This window comes from Perca fluviatilis, chromosome 21, assembly GCF_010015445.1.
Source record: "Perca fluviatilis chromosome 21, GENO_Pfluv_1.0, whole genome shotgun sequence".
NCBI classification, from domain to species: Eukaryota; Metazoa; Chordata; class Actinopteri; order Perciformes; family Percidae; genus Perca; species Perca fluviatilis.
This window is the reverse complement of record NC_053132.1, coordinates 9,018,622-9,041,240: the sequence shown is the minus strand read 5'-3', so window position 1 is coordinate 9,041,240 and position 22,619 is coordinate 9,018,622. Positions and strand designations below refer to the sequence as shown.

The following is a 22,619-nucleotide window of genomic DNA, read 5'->3' as shown; positions in this document are numbered from 1 at the left end:
CATGCAAACTAAACGGACATTCGAGCCCCAACAAGGGAACTGTCCTGTCGCAACTCTCCTGCTTCTCCTGCCTAGGAAACTAAACTGACTTTGCGGTGAAAAAAGGAAGCTTCTCTTCCAGCTTTGCTGCTTTCCTGTGTTTAGGGAAAGCCCAGTGGAATATAACCTAAACTTCGCCATTACTCGGACCGTAAAGAAAGGTAACCTTTCTTCTTGTTATTGTTTAAGGGTTGAGTGACCTAGCTATGTTCTATTACACTTATATCGGCTAGTTATGCAAATGACGACTTTTAGTAATCATTCGGCTGTAGTCAGTGTGTCTTAATATTATATTCAGGTTATTCTGCGGGGGTAAATTACGGTAGTAGGTTTAAGTAAAGCCAACAGTGTGAAATCTGCATCTCATTTGAATGTCAAACCTGCCCTTTGGTCAATCAGCGCCTTGCAGTCCCATAGAGCCTGTCCCATCGAGCCTGGCTGTCCCATATGGACGCCAATGAGCCCTCTGGCGTCCTCTGTGTCCTCCATCCGCCTGTTAAAGATTGGAAAGTAAAAATCAAACCATAACATTATGAAAGTCGCCAGTGGAGTTTATTTTCTTGGGTCAAAAAGTGCTCTACAATATACTTGTTTGTTTCAGAATATGCAGGTATTCTTGGCTTGCTTCATCTGGATCTGCATCTTTTTAATCTGTCACTGGAGAAACTTTGCTACTTTTAGGGGAAATAGTTTTTAACCGTGCATTCAGTTTAGCTCCTCAAACTTTTTTATGTCATGGGATCTCCTAATATAGAAGCATTAGCTTTGACACAGAGGTACCCATTTAGCAAGAAATCCTGCTTTTGTATAACTGCTTATGAAATTACATAATTATCTGTTTTAGAGGCAAGGCCAACATCACAATAATAACAAATTAGCTGATGAAAGGAGTTTTTATTCCTCCTATTTCTACTATTACTAGAAAACTATTACCCAGTTGGGATCCCCATTAGGAGTCCCCAAGGGTCCACAGACCTATGGACACACAAATTGCAATACAACTTCATTATTGAATTTGTAGATGCCTAATAGTGGGAACTAGGTTGCTGAGTCTGAAAGGGTCCCAAATAACTATTTCCAGCTACAGGATGTGGCTTAAATTAGAGTTGGCAGATGGACTTAAAACATCAGTATTCTTCACTTAGAGTTACGTAACATTAATACTGTGCTACTCTCTGGGAATCTACTAAGAGCTCAACAAATTGCCCAGCTACTTTCACCTCATCCCTCACTCCCAAATTTGTCCACTTTCCTGCATCATTAGTGAGATGTTCCTGTTTGTGTTTACAGACCTGGCACTTGCCTCTCATGGTCATCAAGCCCAATGAACTGGGTAATTTACTCTAGAATTGCCACCGTGGCTGTATACCTGCCCAGCCTCGTTAATCATTCTCTGATCAAACCGTATAGTGTGCGCTCGACTTTAACTACACTGACCGTAAAGTCTGCAGATCCGTTTGATAACTTTCACTTTAATTATTCCTTGCTCATCGTCAGTAATCAACCCTTCGTTCTTGTTAAACCGCTAGTCTGGACAAAAGCAGGAGAACATATCGACTAATGGGCTTTGCTTTGGTGTTGTCTTTGTACAACTGTTGCCCTCTGACCCCCTTCTACACTCACGTACACAAACGCACAACCACACCCTAACAGCCCTGAGGTCAGTCCGTATTTGTCACTTTGCTTGATGAATCATTTACCCAACACTGTACTGGTAGCTCTGTGATAAAAGAGAAATGAGGAAACTGGAGAGATTTAGGCCACGGTCAGACTCTGCCTCACGGCAGCAGCACCACTTTTCCAAGTGTCCTCTTGCTTTTCTGTGTCTTTTCCAGTGACTAAAGTGTTGCATTATCACACACACACTCCAGGCCTTTCAGCTCCTTGTATGACTTCTCCACAGCTGCTAGGCAGATATCTCTCCATCAAGATCTATTGTGTGCGCTGCAGAGTCAGAGGGGAGGGGAGTGTGTGTGTGTGTGTGTCATCTCAGACTGACTGTGCTTTTCCTGCAATGGAGGCTATTTCAGTTAGCTCTGGAGGATACTGCTGCTGCGTAGTGAGGAAACTGGCTACCTGCCCGACTCTGACTGTGCTGAGGTCATTACAGTTTTATACTTGAAAAGAGGGAGTGCAGGAGTGGGGGTTGGGTAGAGGCAGTTAGACTCATTTGCACTCCAGAAAACTATCTTCAGGCAGTTTCACAAGCAGTTTGTTAAAGTGGAGGGCAACTAATTTCCTTGTAAATCAACACTATTTTTATTTGTCTGGATTCAATATTATGTGGAGGTTTAATATATGGAGTATAAATGTTTTGCCTTTCTTTATATGAGAAAATAAATGAGTTAAATGGAGTCAGCTGTTATAACCTACAGTATATTGCATGTTCTTGTTGCTTCCCATGCCTCAGGAAATGGCTATGTAAATTGGTTGCGGCCTCGGTAATCCACCCGCCTTTATCTCATGCTCCATAGGAGGCCAACAGAGAATGATGGGAGAATGCCTTGACATTTGGTCTTCTGCATGGCTCCGTTGCAATAACATGGGCTGCGCAAAAGGTCCTATAGTTCGGGAGAAAGAATCATTGTTAGCATTTTTTAATAGTTTGACAGAAGTATTTACTGTGTAAACGGCACAAAGATGGACATTTTGCTGAGAGCAAAAGGTCACATTTAAGTTGTCACTATAAATAGATAAACTCTGAGTCCAATTCAAAATGGCAGCTGTAATACATAGAAAATATCACTTGTTGAAATATGGTTACATTATTGGAAGAGTTTCAGTAATGCACTCCAGAGCTCTGAAGCTGTGGAAGCCTCACAGTTTCTGGAGAAGTATTAATCACTTCAGAGGTGACGGATGTGTCATTTTTTTCAGCTGTTGATACTGGAAAGCACCGAGGCTTGCGTTGAACTCCCCGAGGGGAGTTGTTTTGTCTCAGACAATTACAGGATTCACCCGGCCTGCAAAGAAAGCAGCGAGCTCTTTGAACTTTGAAGAGAAATCATGCTGAGGGTTAATCTTTGAAAAGACTTTATATGGGAGCAGAATCCAATGTAATGCAAAGTCTTCAGGCGCTTCGCAGAATATAATTGACTTTGAACTTTGATCAAGAGAAACACATTAACCAGATCATTCTCGTAAGACAGAGGTTCCCTGTGAGGAGAAAAAAAAAGAAGCTTTTTAGTCATAATTTAGTTCTGTGGTTTACGACCTTTTGTGGCTTGTGGTCAAACCCTTTGTTTCCAGTTGTAAAGATTCATGACCAGGTTAACCAAAGAGTGACTTCTTTTTCTGTTTCATTTGAAAACATTTTTAGAGGTGAAATTATCCAGTAATTCACCAAATGTTTTTTTTTTTTTTTTTTTTAAGGAAAACCTAAAAAACAAACAAATATAAACTGGTCCAGCAGAAATGTGTTTGCTGTTTAGCTGTCCCGTCCTGTTAATCCGCTTCCGACCCCACAGATTTGTCTTGCGACTCCTTGATTTAGTCTACCAAAGCCTTAAGTAGATTATTGTTCTCTAGAAAGTCTTGTTCTTTTTTATTTTTTACAAGAGTGTAGATGTATTTCAAATGATATTTTGAAATTATTATGGAACTACACAATTTGTATGTTAAATAATGAAAGAGGTCAAAACCGTGCTTCAGGGGTTTTGTGCCCCACACCCTGAAAATCCTTCAATATTCGGCACAAGGCTATACCCATAGATATAGAACAATTATGTTGTTCTATATCTATGGCTATACCCCTGTTAGAAACCGTAGCTGATTCTGGCACAGTGACACCACATGCCCTTTACCATCCCATTTAACAACAATATATCACGGCTTTTCCCAAGAAAAGGGGCCACTTTCTCTTTTTCTTTTGCGCAACAACCATGCACCAGTCACTCAATCGCTCAGATCTTTGCCTGTTTTGGTTACTGTCAGTGTTAACAAACCATTGTAAAGGAAAATAACCAGTTCAACAAGAATTATTTCCTGTGTGGCGTACACTCCACATGAAAGTCATCTCACTCCCTTCTTGAAAACACCAATGACAGTTTGACGCCCCAACTTCTAATCCCATGCTTTAAAATAACATAATTCAAATATTTTCTTTATGTTTATAGCACATCATCGTCACTCACCTGTAGGACTGTAATTTACTGCAGCACCTGTCATTGTTTGGATGTCTTTGAAATGCATTGTTTAAAGCGCAAAACCAGTTTGGTTAATTATCATGTCTGAGATAGTGAAGCTAACTGGCCAGCCTGGTGGGTTGTTCCACATTGCGAAAGTTTCCTCTGTGGTTTTTGTTTAATGTGAACACCACACAACAACATCATCATCAGCTGGCACACCTGTCCAACTGACATCCTCAGGAATCCTATCTTATTACAAACATATTTTGGAATATGTGTCATTGCTTGTTTTGATTTTGACTTGTGCGTGCTAATAACAGTGGCTCTGCTTAAAGGAAATTATAACCTGGATCTTATTTATCCATTTGTGCACATTTCTTTATGGGTCCTAATGATGTAGCCTCCTCGCCACCTCCATTGTAGAGATTTTAGGTAACCCAGAGTTTAGGAAGAAAAACTTTGAATGGTTCAGAAGGATCCCAAGCCTCCTACAGCTTTTTAAAGGTCCCATGACATGGTGCTCTTTGGATGCTTTTATATAGACCTTAGTGGTCCCCTAATACTGTATCTGAAGTGTCTTTCCTGAAATTCAGCCTTGGTGCAGAATTACAGCCACTAGAGCCAGTCCCACAATGAGCTTTCCTTAAGCGCGTTTTACAGTAACCGCAGCCGAGCTGGCGCTTGCATATGTGACGTCATGAAATCGGCGCGACTATTTATACCTGCGCTGGTGCTCGCGACACTAGTTGCAGTCTTATCCTGAACAGCGGTGGCGCTAATGAGCAAAGGCTACCAACGCTGCTCTTTCTACGGACTAGAAGAAGAAGAAAAAGGTAAACAACGGCATAACTGGCAGCAGCATTGCCGTCAATGCTTCGATTATGATTCAATGACCTACTTCGTCGGATCAAGCCTTTCATTCACCATAAGAGAGCTCATCTTAACCCAGTAAATTTACAAGAGAGACTTGCAGTCACTCTGAGAGTCCTGGCATCCGGTTGTCGGCGAACTCATTCAGGCCTCCTATTTCCGCTTTGTCGCGTGCCACTGAAAAAAAAAGAGCCGTGCACGACCTCGTCTCGGGCGCCATAAATCGGACCTCCTTATGACCTCATAAGGAGCAAGATTCCAGATCGGCCCATCTGAGCTTTCATTTTCTCAAAGGCAGAGCAGGATACCCAGGGCTCGGTTTACACCTATCACCATTTCTAGCCATTGGGGAACCATAGGCAGGCTGGGGGGGGCGCATATTAATGTTAAAAAACCTCAAAGTGAAATTTTCATGCCATGGGACCTACTACTTTCTGTGTTTACTTTAGTCATTCCGAGAAAAGTGTTTCTGTTAAATTAAGTTTATTATTTTTTTTGGAAAGTTGTAGGAATCTTGAACTCCTTGCCCTGATTGAAGTTGTTATTAACAGAGTAGTTCTTAAAGACCCCACCTAATAAAATGTTATCTTTACCAATAGTCATAATGGACAAAAAATATATATAACCCAGGTTGACAAATAACATCATTTTCCTTTAACATGACAAGGTGCTATCTTTTAAAACCTCGAAACTGAGCATGAACCTCCATGAGCAGCATGTTGTCATCTCCCCATGCCATTCAGTTAATTAGAAAAGATTTTGTTGCACATACTGGTTAAAATTGATAATAACCCAGCAGTTGATTATAACGGGTTTATCCGCTGAATTGTGTCTGATAAGAAACTCCGTTGACCTGCCTTTCGTTGTTGTACATTTCTTTTCAAATCCAACATCCAACTGCAGTTACTACTCCATCAGCTCTGTCTTCTGTAGCAGCACTAATGCTTGCTTCTATGAATGCTCAGTTAAACATTAACCACGTATGATTGCGTTAAGTGTCCCGCCTCTGCTGGCAAAAATATTGCTTTTAGCAGCAGGGCCATGCTTGATGCAATATGTTGGCCGGTCATATATAGTATATTGAAAACACACATGACTGTGCAACTGGCCATTGTGGTCCAGGCTTTAGCCTGTTTACAGTCCAGCGAGCCCTCATTGTTTTCAGCTCTGTATGGAAACAGAAACAGGTGGTTTCTCTCTCAAAGCGTACTGAAAAGACAAAGGATGGCTGTTGGCGTAACTGCGGTCACCTCCGTGCCCACTGGCCGACAAATTCATGCCGGGAAACTAGTTCAGGAAATGGGAAAATTGACGTGAACTATTGTGGGCTGTTGTCATGGTTTGTCTGATGATTCCGTGAGAATTGCTGGTTTCCTTATTAATAAAGACTCAAAAACATCTTCCTGCCAGGACATTTTAGGTCAGCGATCCAGTGCTGTGAATGGACTTTGGTAGAAGGTTACAATACCTGGATAGATAAGCACCGAAGGCCTTTTGTCTCTTTGTATTAAATCATTAGTGAATCACTGTCAATAGTGGGTGTCATTCATAAGGGTCACCTTTCCTTTTATCGGTACGTGCGTGTGGTTTGGGTGTGCCAAAAGGGTTTGGTTCGCGTCTTCCTCTGTACTATTGCTTTGTTTTTTGTTTTCTTTCTCCTCTATTGTACTTTGTGTGACTTGTTGGTTCCTCAGTTACAGAGACATGTTGTCTGCTATTTGAGTATCAACAGGGTGTGTGTGTGTTGGTTTGTTTTTGATTTCAGTTCGAGCGGGGTCCTTTGATGGACTTCAAACTTAGTGTTCAACACACACACACACACACACACACACACACACACACACACACACACACACACACACACACACACACACACACACACACACACACACACACACACACACGCGCAGTTCCTATGCGTGTAAACACAGCCACAGCAGGCCATCTGCATGTGCTTCACTAATGAAAACTGTATGCTTGCAGACACATGTTTCCAGGAAAACCAAGTTGTTGCTTGATTGCCAAATCAAAGTAGCGTGCCAGATGTGCCAGATGTGCAAGCTATCTTTAAGAAAACCAAATAAAAGAAAAAGATGGATTGCGGTAAGATGACACCAACGATGTCAAAGACTTTCCTGACATTTTCAGGTGGTGATTTCCAACAGCTCTCAGAATTTGGCCCTATTATCATCTGGCCATAGGGCTGGGCGATATGGAGAAAATCAGATCTCACGATATTCTTGACCAAATACCTCTATCGATATTGCGGCGATTTTCTAGGGTTGACAATTGGTACAAAATATCTTCACACTTAGATTTTAATCATCAGTAATGTTGACATAATGTCTAAGTGGGGAAAAGGCAAATAAAAGAACAGCTAGAACAGTCTGGTAAGTTCAGAAAAGTACATAGCTTTACTGTAATGCAGCCTTTAAAACCAGTAAAAGACAACACTTAGGCTATGTCATATTACGATATCCAAAATCTAAGATTATCTAGATATCTAGTCTTATATCACGATATCGATATAATATCGATACATTGCCCAGTCCTATCTGGCCAACAGATCTACAGGTTTAAAAGCAGCCATGTTATATGATGTTAAGTTGTGGTTAGGGCTGGGCAATATATCGATATTATATATCGATATCGTGATAGGAGACTAGATATCGTTCAGATTTGGGATATCATAACATGGTAATATGGTAATTTTTTTTCCTGTTTTTAAAGGCTGCATTACAGGAAAGTGAATGTTCTATTATTTGTCTTTAGCCTCTTAGTCATTAAATACACATTGATGATTGTTTATCACAAATCTCTTTGTGTGAATATTTTTGTTAAAGCACCAAATGTCAACCCTACAATATCGCCGCGATATCGATATTGGGACAAAAATATCGTCATATTTGATTTTCTCCATATCGCCCAGCCCTAGTTGTGGTCATTCACGTGAATTCAATTTCTTACATTTAACAACCTGAAAACAGAGAATGTTTGATATTGTCATTACTCTTACAGCTTATTTGGCTTTAATGACAATAATTTAGCTGCCATGCACATATTTAGTCCATATTAGATTATACCATGCAAACAGATCAAATCTGTCTCAGTGAGCCGAGCTGCTGAAATGTAATCACTCCTTGTGTGCCCAGCTCGACACTCCCAGAGAGAGAGAGAGTTAGAGAGAGTTAGAGAGAGAGAGAGTTAGAGAGAGAGAGAGAGAGAGAGAGTTAGAGAGAGAGAGAGAGAGAGAGACAGACACACACACGTATGGCCTCCTCACACTCAGCACTAACCAAATCACAGTGGATGGAGGTAAATCAAGCAAGGGCGCTATTAGGTTAACAATGTGTACAAGAGCATGAGTACCAGTCTCTGTCCTGTTCTGGGGTTTTTCAGCTTGTCAACTGCTGTTGTGAATTGCTACTATCAGGTTGAAGTGGCCATGTTTGTTGGCCCGCGTGTTCTCTTTTGTCAGCAAGTGTTTTGTTGTTTGCCATTGGTGTCATTAAAGTTAACACAGTGGGGGTTTATTAACTCATCTTGTCAGTCAGGGCTCTGTGCCTGAGGCCTTTATAACTGGTTTGTGTGTTTGACTTCAGTGGGGGGGCTGCATATAAAAAAAAAAGAGGCCAGGAGCCGTTAAGAAGTTGACACAGTGCAGAAAAAGGTCACTTATCTTCCAGTCACAGCCTCCTGCTGATTTCACCAAAGTTTTGATGTGTGTGTGGGGGGTGGGGGGGGGGGTTTGTGGAGTCTGAAGATTGTCAAACTGGCATCGGCTTATCTTTTTGGTGATTTGGCATATTTTATTTCCCAATGGTCTCATTCTGAGGAAAAATAGCAGCCAATATTGCCAGTAAACTTTTTGAACTTATTAACTACAGTGCAAGCCAAATGTGACTTCAGCATCCCTGCTGTAACAGCGCATTTTGTTTTCCCTCTCTGTCTTTTTAGCACAATCCTCTTTAGAAATTCTGCTTTGTTTTGTCGTCCAGCAGCTATTGGGCGGTTAATTCAACCACTTGGCCAAGATCCTGTACTCTGGTACCAGGCGTGAATGCTGTCTGTCTGTTTGTCAGAGACTGATGGGGTGGATTTTAGGGATTAATTAGACATGTACTTTCACATGCACACACTCACACACACAGTACGTACATTCCCTCCACTGTAGGCATAATGAGGTTTTGGGTACATTTCATTCGGGACACGGAGAAAGAACGTCTGTCACTGTGCTGGCATGACTGAGTGAATCCAATAGTGACACCCTCCACCGCCCCTTTGAGAGGGTGTTTCTCTTCAGTGCCTCCATCTGTGCCTTTCCTTTATTTTTATTTTTTTATCCCTGCAGTATTGTTGCTTCACATGGGTACGGTTGTGGTCCTCCACAGTTTTACTCAGGATATTATGTGGAGAGGAGGGGCATTTTTTCCCAAAACAAACTCTCAAGAGATTTTGTTTTGGGAAAAGGCTCATTATATAATCAAGAAACATTTTCATATCTATCTGAAGGTTCTTCTTCTTTTTCCTCTCTGGCTGGAGCACAGCATGGCAGCCCACCCGGTATCTGACCAAACACTTTGTCCAACTGTGCAGGAGTAACAGCTTGATAAAAGGCCAGCTTGACTGGAAACTGAGAGAAATCATTTGGAAGCCTGTCCTCGGCTTCTGAATATGAGGATTTGAAAAGATTAAAAAAGATCACTCGCCCTAGTCACGTGATGAGTGGGTTACTGAGTGTGCTGGGGGTCATAACAGGAGCTTGTGTTAACACACCATAAGCGATAGAAGATGGATTTTGGAGTCAGACAACATAGGGCTGGCTGGTGGGGCAGCGGGAGGTCGGTTTGTTTGTGTTCTTTTGGGTGGACGGAGGTGTAGAGTTTGCTGTCCTGAGCTCCTGTCACACAGAGCAGAGGACCGGCTCAGGCATGCTGGTTTTATTTGCTCACGTCAAACACGCTTCCCTTAATCCTCTCGTGGTTTTGTTTCTGCCGGTGCAGCATTGGGGCCCTGGAGGCTGACGCGCTACAGTTTACAAACACACAGAGGGCATTTTAGGCCTGGTACTTGGGCAACTGATGTAGGTACATTTTCCCTGGCCAGCTGTTTGAACTTGTCCCCCACAGCTTTTTTACATGAACAACATTAGTGTTCACTATCTTGCAAAAAAGTCTTTTTTGTCTTCTGCAAAAAAAGAAAACATCACAACAAAAAAGTGGGTGATCAGAAAACTTCACCTGTGACCTCAAGTCCAACATGTTTCTGAGGCCCGTTTCAGAAAGCAGGTTTAGTGAAAACTCTTGAGTTTGTTAACCCTGAAATGAGGGAAACTCTGGGTTTTCTGTTTCAGAAAGGGAGGTTAATCAAACCTGAGAGAGAGGGGGAACTCCAGCCCATTTCAGAAAGAGAGGTAACTTAACCTCAGAGCCAGTTACTATGGTAACTGAGTCTGTGAACCTGACCTGGTCGGGAGCAGGTTCTCTTCAATAAACCTCGACTCTCCTCCCTCTGACACAGCGCGCTTTCATTTCCTCATTCATTCATTCAGTCTGTATCAGGCGCATTTTAGCGCAGTTTATCTGCATGAATAAAAAGACAGGGTTGGTTTATTAACTGTATTAGGCATTTCCTTTTAGTCGATCCCGTTGATGAAGAAGCTGTATTACTGCGGGGAGTTAAACATACGTCGGGAGATGATATTGAGGCTATAGATGCATTTTCATTTCCAGATACTAGCCTACCTGTTTGAGCGGTATCATTTTTCTTCCCAGTCTATCAGTTATGTAGCCTACATAACCTTATCCGTCCTTATATCACTAACGTCACCATCGTCTACATGCTCTTACATCCCAGCGTATTATTTGTGTCGCATTACGTTTTTTTTTTCCCAAACGGCAGTGTTCTTTACAACATTGGTGATGCGGAGCATATTAGTAAAGCCACTGTATAGCAAAGCACCGTCAGAAGAGTGTGACTTGCTCTGAAACGTGTTTTAAATGTTTTTGTAGTGTTCCCTAGACACAAACCAGTAAGAGACATTAAAAAGGAGTTCCACAGTATTGCAGGTGAATGATGTAAACCTTTGAAATAAAAGATTATGAATTATAATTATGTTAATGATGGTGCTGCAGCCTCAGAATGGGATTAGTAGGCCTAGGACTTTTTCGCCCGCAGGATTTCACCTAAATGAAATAGATTATAGGTTCAATATCATTTCACCCGTAATATTATACTTATGATTAAATCTGATATTAATACACTTTATTGGAACTTACGCATTTACTATAGCAGCAATTTTCTTCCACGCAAATTATCTCTCTTTTGCAGCAGCTGCTTTTTTAACCAGTCCCTCCAGAAAAACGCGATCATGCGATCGCATAATTCAATGCATAATCAGCCAAAGTCCGCATATTTATGCGGGGGCCGCATTTTTTCAAATACGCCGCATAAATTGCCGATTTCCGCGCAAAATATGCACGGCTTGCATGATTTCATAATCCCCGCATTTTCGTTGCAAAAAAGTCACATACAGCAGAAAGTTGAAAAATGTGTTTACTTCACACAAGAGCAGCCATTTTCCCCTGTTGCCATGGGAACGTTATGAAGTGACGTAATTACGCGACGTGAACATCATCGAAAAGCAGGGTGTTGGGGGAATCACCTACCGCAATTTTTGCAAGTTCCCGCAATTTCATCGCATAAAATTGCATAAATATCCTGCATATTCCATCGCATTTTTTAAGAAAATGTGCCGCATAAGCAAGGATTTTTGCCCGCAACAATCACAAAAGGAACATCTGGAAGGACTGTTTAACAAAATACATGTTCAAACTCGCTGTATGTGCGCATGAGTATTTCTGCCGTCCAGTTTGTTTGTGATTGTTACCATGGTGAATCATAGTATCATGGCTCCATTCATGCTGCTTTTTTATAGTGGTGGTGCACGCGCTTAACTCTGAGTCAACCTACTTGATTGAACCAACTCGAATCAGCTGTTCTGGAACCAAAAACTCAGTTTCCCATCTCAGGGTAAATCAACTCAGACTTCAGGGTTAGACTCAGTTTGTTAAACCTTCTTCCTGAAACGGGCCCCAGGTTTCTTTAAAGCTACATTGTGTAAGAATTACTCCCATCTAGCGTTGAGATCATATATCGCAATCAGCTCTCTCGCCCCACGCAGTATTGCAACTACGGTAGCCTTCACGCTTCAAAAAGAGAAGGTGTACAAAAGGTAGTCTATCAGCTGTCATTGTTGGAGTTCATGCGTTCTCTTAATACATCCATACCCCGCGAAAGTCTAAGTTTACTTTTAATGATATTAAACAAAGAGAAATGTTCTCCCCTCATCTTAAAATGGCCATAAATAATAGTTACTTCCTTGTTTACTGCTGCAATGAAATGGGTTCTCTGAGTGAAGAGACTATCTCTCCACCGTATATATGAAATATAGGTGCAGGACGGCACCCCAGGAGTTTTCATTTTATTCAAATAACATTTTGTTTACATTCAAGCTTTCTCACCAGAACCATTCTGTTCGTCCTTAATGTCTAATAAACATGTTTAATGCATTTCTGCAGAAAAAAAAAATCTTAACTCAAGACATGTCTCAAGCTTTCAATCACAACTTGCATCTTCCTCAGCGGTATTTAATAAAGCATTATATAAATAATTGGTAAATGATGAGGAGGACTGTGAGTTGTGGATAGGTGCTGGAAAAAGCTAGTAAGTGGACTTTTTCACTCATTTCATGTTTTTTTTTCTCCTCTTTAGCTGCTAAAGAACATGTAATGCAAACACTAAAAGTACTCAACATGCACTATTTTTTATTAACTTAAATTATGAATTAACTAGCAACACAAAACAGGTCACATTGACTCTTATGGGACATTAGAACCAAATGGACATTTAAAAGTATTCAGTTTTTCCAGCTATGTGTTTAGAGTATTTTTCATCTGAATTTGTCTCTGGTCAGGTCAAGTCAGTACAGGGGGAGGAACAACCTTTACTGTTAATGGCTCCTGTTTCTTCTCAGAAATTCCATACTGTGGGAGTGTTGAATTACAGTAAGTAAGTACAGAGCACTCCAGGTGTGTTTAACATGCGTTGGATCCGTTTACTGTGGGATCATTCTTCTTATAGATAGATTTACACCTGTGTGAAATGGGCTGTGAAATGGTGGTATGTCCATGCACCCTCTCTTTCTTAACATTCACATTCTTTTGTCGGTGTCTGTTCAAGATATTACTGCCATTTATCATAAAGGGTTAGTCTTAGAGCTGTGTGACTAGATATGAAGTGAAACGGGAAGAACGGGTTCCTTCTGTAGCAGGCAGTAAGTATGGAAGAACAAAGGATGGCTTACTACTGCACAGCGTTAGCGTCGGAAACAGGTCAGCACATTATTGTAGATAATCAAATCAGATGTTACTGTATTAGTCACAAGTTTTTAGAGCTTCTGATTCACTTTTGATGTACGTTATAATGCGAAGCAAGGCTGAGTTTGTATGCTACATGAAGAGTGTATTTCTTCATCTATTATCTGTGCGGTGAGTTAAGGAGTAGATGTTGGACTGGAGGAAACTTTGAGGCGCCTGGAAAACCACAGCGTGAAAGTGAAATGGAGGCTTTGCTAATAAGCTCAAACCAAGGCTACAGCAACATGTTGTGAGGCGAATTCCGATTCATACATAGTTGATGAGGTCTCCTAATTCCTTCATTTTTAGCACATGTGTAGCATTTTTGCTAGTTAGTTTTTTATTTATTATACTTATATGTAACAATATATTTTCTTAGACACCGGCAATGGGACTTATAGAATAACTGTAAATAAGATAGAAATAAATGTATAGATAATATTCTTATGATATATATATATATATATATAATTACATCTTTACCAAATGTATAATCCATTGTGTGTACCACTGATGCTACTGATGGACAGGCTGTGTTCATGTTGTCATTTCACTGACACTGTCAGCCTCCTCTCCCCCCGTGGGAATCCAATGTTTGGGCTGGAGGTTATAGACCTCACAAAGAAGCTGCAAACGAAGTTTGCCGACCTTCTTTGTCAGAGTTAAAAACGTTCCATTCTTATGCAACTCCATTGATTAATTGATTAGCAATGTCATAGATAGTGTTGGCTGGCTCGTATATTCATTTGCATATCAATGTTGCTGACAATAGGACTGAACAATGGAGCAGATTCAAGGTCCAAGCAGAGGTTTTCCTACTGCTCAGATACGGCCTATATGCAGGAAATGGAGAACTGCGGACTTAAAGCTAGACTAAGCAAGAGGTTTTTTTTCTTATTGTACTATTTTAAACGAAATAGTGAACACTAAAGTTTTTGCTTCTCCGAATGAAATGCTGGAATTGGAAACATCCCTGCATGTTGTGTACAACTTACTGACTTCATCTGAAATGATTATTTTTTTCGTATTGGTAACATTTTTGGGTAACCCTATACATAGGCTCACCATTTTTTACTATATGCTTTGCCAGTAGGAAAAGCACATCTTAATTAAATTCCCCTTTTTACATTCAATACATATCAAAGTAAATTGCCAGACAATAGTTGGGGTCCCATAACTGTTGTGTAATCATCTTTTACATGTCTCATTGTAGGCTTAATTCGCACATGGAGGCTTCCACCTTGTGAATAAATGATTGACTCTCTTTTTAAAAATGTAAACGCAGTCAGAAATAAAACCAGAAACTATTGCAGTCAGTGTGTCTGTTGCTTTAACTTGACAGTAGTCGAGCTGTGATTGGATAAGCAGCCAAAGCCTCTTTTGCCTGTTCATCGGGTGGAAGGAGAGAAAGTGGCATGGGATAGCTGAGGACTGTATGGCGCCTGTGATCCACGGGATTACAAGAGTGAGACTGAACGCTGATGAGCATGGTGGTTGTTATGATGTCATCCTGCACGCATCCAAGTCTGCCAGCGACATAAGATTCCCTTAATCATTCATGGCCCTGTCACCACTTGTCTCAGTTTGAGCTGGGGAGTCATGTGGCACTTTGAGTGCTCGGTTTCATAACGGCTTCGTCACTGACTGGCACGGTGGCTGAGGCAATAATTCTCAACTAATACAAACAAGATAATACTTATTACATCCTTAGGCATATCTAGTGCTCTAACACTAGCATGTTCAGCTGCATGTGTGTGTTTTTGTGTGGATATTAGTTGCTATGTCCTAGTATTATAGACCTAGTAATAACTTTGTCCGTTTTGTTCCATAAGCCTGTAAAAAGAGAGCTGAAATGGAATTTCTCCCCCAGCTGAACTGAGACCATTCGTGGTATGAGCCATACAGGCCAGACTGGAATCCCTGGTCACCAAGTTGAATAACCTTTTTTTACTTTCATTTATTTTTGAACAAGTCATATATTATTCTCTCTGTTCACAAAATCAAAAAGACTTCAGCAACAAATAATTGAGAACATTAATTCCAACTTATCCACTTCACCACCCTCAAACAATTACTAAATAGAGGACACATTAAAGTAAAATAGTGGAATAGGCCACTCAGTCCTTCCTATGCAAAGGTCTAAAAGGAGGGGCTAAAATAGTAGTAATAATGTCATAAAGGTCGAGATAATAGATTTTAACATGAAGATTGGAAACCATGAAAACAAAAATCATATTCCACTCTGCCTGAAAGTTCTCTTTACAATTGAGTAAATTGTCCTAATATGAAAGAAAAATAGCCAAAAAAAATGGTATTCTAGACAATAAAAACAGGTATGGTATTTACAATGGACTAAAGTAAAATGCCTAACATTAACTTGGAAGAAGTATTGATTGACTTTCCAAAACAACAGAAAAACGATGCATATAAATGTTTGCTCTCTATTTGAAAGAAGGGTTAAAGTTATACGCAGAACATTAAAGCACTTTTTTAGACTTTTAAAATGGTCTCTGGACAGTTATTTTGAAACAGTAGATTGCATATGACTGCCATTCTTCATGATTTATCTTTTAAAAAGTACTGTGACTAGAACTGAATATGACAGGACTGCCTGCAGGCAGTAATTCATCTTTTGTCATGCCCACAATAATGCAGACCTGATGATCCTGGGGGGTGGGGGGTGGGGGGGGGTTAAACTATTCCTCATCAAACACCAAGGGGCCCAATAGACATTAAATGGGCCATTTCCTAGAATGAATTAAGGTGTGGGGTTTGCACCTTTTGATATTTGAGCACCCACTGACATATTTTATGCTGAGTTTGAATGTCTTGGAGTGACAAGGCACATCAAAGGCATTCTCCTTCAAGCTGTAGCACTGTGGCGATTGTCTTATTGCCCTGCATGTGGCCACCAGGAAGGGTTAATCCATCCATCTGAATGAGCTGATCGCTCCATGTATTGGAACAAAATCTCTCTTGCTGTCTCCGGCAGGCTAAGAGACAGGAAGTTTGCTTGGTAGTCAGTGCTCTGCTGTTGTTGCCATAGAGAAATACAAAAGTATGGGCAGCGGGGAGGAACATATTAGTTGATGAGTTGTCTTGAGTGGTCAGTCACACATTCGGCAGCCTTTTGTGCAGCAGATACTAATTGGCTACCGCACAAGGCATGCGTATTAAAGGGTTTAGCTATTAATAGATAATACTGCATTATTCTAACCACTAAGAGTTCGCTCAGAAGGACTTAGTGGGCATTTGTTTGCTCTATACTATAATCTTATAAAAATTGGAATCCAGTTGCTGTTTAAATAGCTTTGGTAACAGTAAGCCAATTCCAGTTGTCACGTATTTAAGATGTGAACTTGAACTCAAATGTCTTTTACAATAGAATGAAAATAAGCTTTTCGAGTACTATTGTTAATGCATTTCCTCTTTGTTAGGCCTTCTCTTGTGCCTGATCTTCTTTGTTGTGGGGACAGTGCATCTCTGCCATTAACAGCACCAGAACTACAGAAGAAATCTTGAATTAAGTTGTTGAATATAGAGGATAAAACCTTTGGCAGTGGATAGAGTTCAGTTCTCTTTGGGGATGATCTCTCTTTTCAAAGAGGGCAAGAGCAAACAAAAAAAACAACAGCGCTAGCTTTTATCATCTCTCAAACCCCCCTCTGTTCCCTCCAGTGTTACAGTTGCCTTTCCAATTGAATGGGTTCTTGTCAGAGATGCAAATGTTTTCATGGGTGACGTTCCTTTGGAATATTGTTGAGTGAAGCCCCCATTCATTCACTGTGGAGTTACGCGTACAGGCCTAGAGCGTGGGCTTGAACTCCAGTTTGAAAACACTGATAATGATGGGATTGCTGTCTGGCTAAAACAATTGAAACCCTTGTTAATGTCAGTAACACATGGAGCTAGTGGACTGTGGCTAGCGCACAAGCGGGCGTTTAAACCTCTTCACCACTCTATTCTGTTTTAAGATCATGTTTCAAGGCTTGAGTCACTGGTGACTTGAGGATAGTTTGGTCTATGAAATGAGCCATCTGCTTATTGAGTCAAAGATAATCCGTGCAAACAAACGATCAAGTGGGCTGCGTTAAATCAAGAGCACCATGCTTTCCTTACATAAAAAATAAACGTTAATCTATGACTTGGCCATCACAAAGTCAAGTGTATATAAAATGAATGAAGCAGGTGCTTAAAAGAGACAAAGGCTAAAACTGGAAGAAAAACACAAAGAGCTAGCCTAGTGATGGAAACATTGTATTTCTTGGTGATAGGAAGGTTAGAACAAAATGTATCAGAGCTGGACTTTCTGAGCTCTGCTGTAAGTCGATCCATGCTGAGGAAACTTTTTTTTCATTCCTTTATTCCTGCCAGCTTGAACTGCTCTGGCTCCCAGTGTCCTGTGTCTTGCTGGTTATGTAACAGTCAGGGGCCTTAATGGGAACTAAAGCACAACAAAAAAGCGGACACTGCAGCCACTTGAAAAACTGAATGTGACAGCAGCCTATTAGAGTTTAGAGCTAAACAAAGCTAAAAAAAATGTTTTACTGGGGGTATTCTAACTGGTTTGAAGTAAGGTGAAGGTGCTGTGAACTTTGTACCAGAGAGCCTTTTTTTTACTCACCATTACATAATACCCTCACAGACTGCATATAAAAGTTTTTGTTTGTTTGGAACCACTCAAGTGATGCTTCATTTTAAAGCTCCGTCCTGATCTGAATTAAGTATGGAAACGTTTGTTGTCAGAGTGTTATGTGATAGTGGGTGATGAGAAATGAATAGCCTAGGCATAGCTCTTTAGAGAAGCAAAGTGGTATGTTACATGTTTAGCAGAATAAAAATGTTGTCTGTTATTAATTGCATCTTTCCACATTGCCTGCCAAGGACAAACCTACTGATGTGGTTTTAATGCTCTCTATTCTTCTTCATAGGCTGATTCAACGGTAAGATGAAACCTGAGCTGGAGGACCAGAATGGCTGCCCACATTAAACACCTGGAATTATACTTTCTTTGACAACATCTCATACAATTGCCAAGTAATTCTGGAAGGAACTCTCCTGAACTCCTACAGAACCTAGTTTTATTTCTCTCAGTGGATTATAAGTAACAGATTGCCATCATGCCTATCCTCAAGCAGCTGGTGAACAACTCCAACCAGTCGAAGCGGCGGTCTCGGGCTGACCTGACCGCAGAGATGATCAGCGCTCCACTGGGGGACTTCCGCCACACCATGCACGTTGGCAGGGGAGGGGATGCCTTCGGGGACACTTCATTTCTTAGCACTCGATCAGGGGAACCGCCCCGGGAGCCGGAGACAAAGCAGAGCTCCCCGGGCCCCAAACCAGGGCTGCTGTCCCGCACCTTCAGAAGCAGCAAGCGCTCTCAGTCAGTAAACCGGGGGGACAAGTATGACTACAATACGATGGCGCCTTCTGGTGGCTCATCCACCTATGTGAAAAACGCCATATCCCTGCCATACCTAAACGATGAGGACATTAACAGAGGCAACCAACTGCCGAAGAGCGTGTCCTCGAGCCCGATGAAGAGGCTGTCGGAGATTGAAAGCAAGCCGGTAAATGGAGCGGCAGCGATGGCGACATTGGATGCAGAGTTCGAAGAGCGTAATTTCGGAGAAATTACAGATTTGCCTCCATCCATGCCTAAGGGAGGTGGAATGAAGCACGCAGAGTCTATGATGTCCTTTCACATTGACTTGGGGCCCTCCATGCTCGGGGATATCCTGAGCGTGATGGAAAAGAAGGGCTGGGAGGAGGACGACCTCGGCTACGAAGAGGGCAAGGGTAGCGAGGGCCGTGCGTCACCCTCCCTCATTCCCCACATAGATGATGATGAGGAGGAGGTGCAGGCCCCTGCAAGGCCCCCTCGCAGCATGTACCAGCAAAAGCCCACGGTGGATCCCTACACCCCGGAGCTGCACACCAGGAACAACCACCATGAGCTGGACAGCTGCTCTGTCTCCAGCGCCGGCTCAGTCACCGAGGAGAAACCTCGGTACCACGTCCACGACGGCGACACGGACAGTGCAAAGTACAGTTCACCACGTGGGGAGGAAGACAAAGACTTCACCTTCATGGATGATGACGATGATGAGATTCGAGTGTAGACTATACTGGTATCAACGCCATGAACAGTCGTGAAGGACACTAATGAAGAAGACCAAGCTGGAAAAGGCAGGGGAAGGATTAGAGGCAGGGCCACATCTGCTTTAAACTTCTTGTAGATCAATCTAATCTCTGCACACTTTGTTCAACATCATAAATGAAACCAATTAAGCCTTATTCACTGTGCTGTAGCAAGGCAATATGAGCTGAGTACATGCCAGAGTGTTTACAGACTGGCTCACAGACTGGCTTCGTTGATCGTGCGAAAATTTGCAACATCAAACTCTGAACTCATTATTATTGGGGAGTTTTCCATTTTTAAATAAGACTGGCTAAAAATCTGCAAGCTCGTTTTAAAAAGTAAAGGTTGACTAGAGGGTTTGAGAACTGTACCCTCAGCTGTCAATCACATGAATATCACATTTGGTGTGTGACGTGTGGAGAAGGATATGCAAGATCACAAACCAGAGTTGGGTGTGTACTACGGATTCTGAACAAGGAAGAGGGAAAGGACAAGAAGTGAAACTCCGATAGCTTTGTAGCTAGCTTTGTGGGAGTGACCATGGACCTTACTTTGCCAATGACAGTATCTTGGCATAGACACTAAATAGATAAAGTAGTTATTACTTTTGTCCACATCATACTTTAAGGGGTGATTTCTGTTATTTTCTACTTTATTTTGGGAAGTTGGTCTACAGTAGCCTGTTGTATTTAAGTTTGGTAGTTTATCATTTTGCCACTGTCTCTCTTTGGCATGTTCTTAATTCTTTAAATCCACAGAAAGCTGTGGTATTTATTCATTAGTTTTGATAAGGGATAGATCGTACTTAATGTACACTGCTAGGTCTTAAGTTTAGATTTGGGGACTTTCTGATATGTTGGATTTCTTAAAATAAAAACGTCTTAATGGTACTACAAAGTGAGCCGGCTTCTTACCATTGAAGTTGGCTGCATGGCACTTAATTATTGGACTAAAGCAGACTGCTGTTCCTGTCATGGTAAGGCTGTATTAGTAACAATGACTTCAGTTTTAAACGGAAATCACCCGCTGCTAGAAGTGAATTTGCACACAAAAAAGTGAATTGTCAAAAAAGAAGGCCTTTTGTATGTGTTCTGTGCCCTGTACTTTTTCAGACAACAGGACCTAAGTGGTGATTGTGGCTAATTACGTGTATTTCTATTTTCTCATTCTACATCATTACTGAGGTTGGTATGATTAGTAGGTCAGCAGAGAGGCATAACAAGTTTTAAAGGGAGTTAATTAAGTAGAAAAATGCTTATATCAAAATGAATAGTTATGGCTCTATCCAAAACACATGTCCTCTCTCTAGAATGTGTTCAGGCTTGTCTCTAAGGGCAGAGAAAGGATGTAAGAACATGTACAAAGTGTTATTAGAGCACAGCTACTTAATAGATTGGTGTCAGGTATGTCTCTGGGCAGTGGCAGATATTTCCCGAACTGCCCCCACAAGTGATACTATTCACCTTCTCTACACAACCCAAATCACACAGTAGTAACAGATGATTAGATCAACCCATCATCTGGCCTTTCCCTGTCTACTCATTAAATTTGCTGGATTATTGGCCCCCAACCAGCTGGAACTGCTCCAGAAACAGCAGGGTAAGGAACAGACAGGTGTTTCTCTTTCTTGTGTTTTAGTTGGTTTTTACAATGCAAGCTCACTCTGTAGGCTCCTCCAGGTTAGTTTCAGTTCTAAATAAGGCAGAAAGAGGTGTACTCTCTTTTCTGGTATGCATGATTAATGTCTGACCTTTTTTTATTGTTATTTTGTGTTAGAAAAATAATTGCCAGGTTTGACAAATGAGAGCTTTGAATTTCCTGTTGTGGCGTTGATGCAGGGGTGTCTACATAGAACCAGGATGCTGTGCCATTCTGCCTCGGGTTATTGTGATGTTTTTGGAAACATGTCTACGTGAACAGGTTGCAAGAAGTTCTGAAATTGAAAAAGCGATCCGGAGCAAATTGCCAAGTATGTTCTAACCATTTTTATTGGCTAACATTAGCAGGGTGTTTGATTTTGTTTCTTTTTTTTTTACTTATGTTTATGCAGTATGATTTGAGTCAGAGCTCTTTCATATTTTTTGTAAATGGGCCACATTTGAAGATGTCTTTTTCTTCTATTGATCCAATGTAAAACATGTGGTTTGTAGATTGTTTGGGCAGCTGCAATCCTTCATGTTCATCACCAAGAAATGGACACTTTGAAAAACAAAAACACTCCTTATCTGCCGTTTTAATCAAGTCATGTAAATATAATTTGTGCCATCTGTAATTACAGTAAACAGTCTTTGTTATTATCAGCAGTGTGACTATGTGGTAGTGGCGTGAGAACCAGAAGAATGTTAGTGGCTTTAACACTAAATAGCACATTGTATTTGCAAGGAAATTTGGAAGAGGTAAATAGAGAATCATGGGAAAGTATACTAAATTACGCTGAAATACTTTCTTGTAATTGTCTTAACCTTCTGGCATTTGTCGTGTTTCTCTGTAGGAAACTCCTAAGTAGGCCAGAATAAGCCATTTAAAAGGAATTTGCAAATACCTTTTGCCCCAGGTCTGCTTAAAAGTTTTTCGGTGCCCTGACAGCTGCGGTTTGCCGAGTGGCACTGCGAAAAACAACTGGCTCAAAGTTCTGTTGTTGAATGTTTTTTTTTTTTTTTTCTATTCAGTGGCTGTAGTGTTATGCCAAGTATGTACTTTTTTCCTTTCCTACTCCTTATTCTGGTTTTACAGTATATTAATATATTTACCTTCCTCACTTTCCTCTCTTTGAAATAACAGCTATATTTTTCAATAAAAGAGAAAGCTGGTAATCTTTAACTATGGCTCAGCTGTTTTTGTTTCATCTCCATAAGTCTGTCACTGCAGGAGGCTGCCTCGTTTTCTTACTCTTCTGCAAGTTTATTAACATTCTGCTTCCAAAACAGGCAGAACGCTCACTGAAATCTGACCTTCAAGTAGACCCAAGATTTCTTTTACTGAGGGAGCTGCTTAAAGAGTTCCAGCCACACCCACAGTCTT

General features: G+C 41.1%; 1 protein-coding gene across 1 annotated transcript; it reads left to right on the top strand.

Annotated features, from left to right (window-relative positions):
* Nucleotides 1-22,418, top strand: cdc42ep4b (CDC42 effector protein (Rho GTPase binding) 4b). The gene is made up of 2 exons (XM_039787658.1): nt 1-200; nt 18,385-22,418. Exon 2 carries the CDS (start codon nt 18,574-18,576, stop codon nt 19,576-19,578), a length of 1,005 nt encoding a protein of 334 aa, XP_039643592.1. The 5' UTR covers nt 1-200; nt 18,385-18,573; the 3' UTR covers nt 19,579-22,418.
* Nucleotides 22,419-22,619: the final 201 nt, after the last annotated feature.

Coding starts and splice junctions, on each gene's coding strand:
- cdc42ep4b (XM_039787658.1), top strand. CDS start 18,574: ATGCCTATCCTCAAGCAGCTGGTGAACAACTCCAACCAGTCGAAGCGG.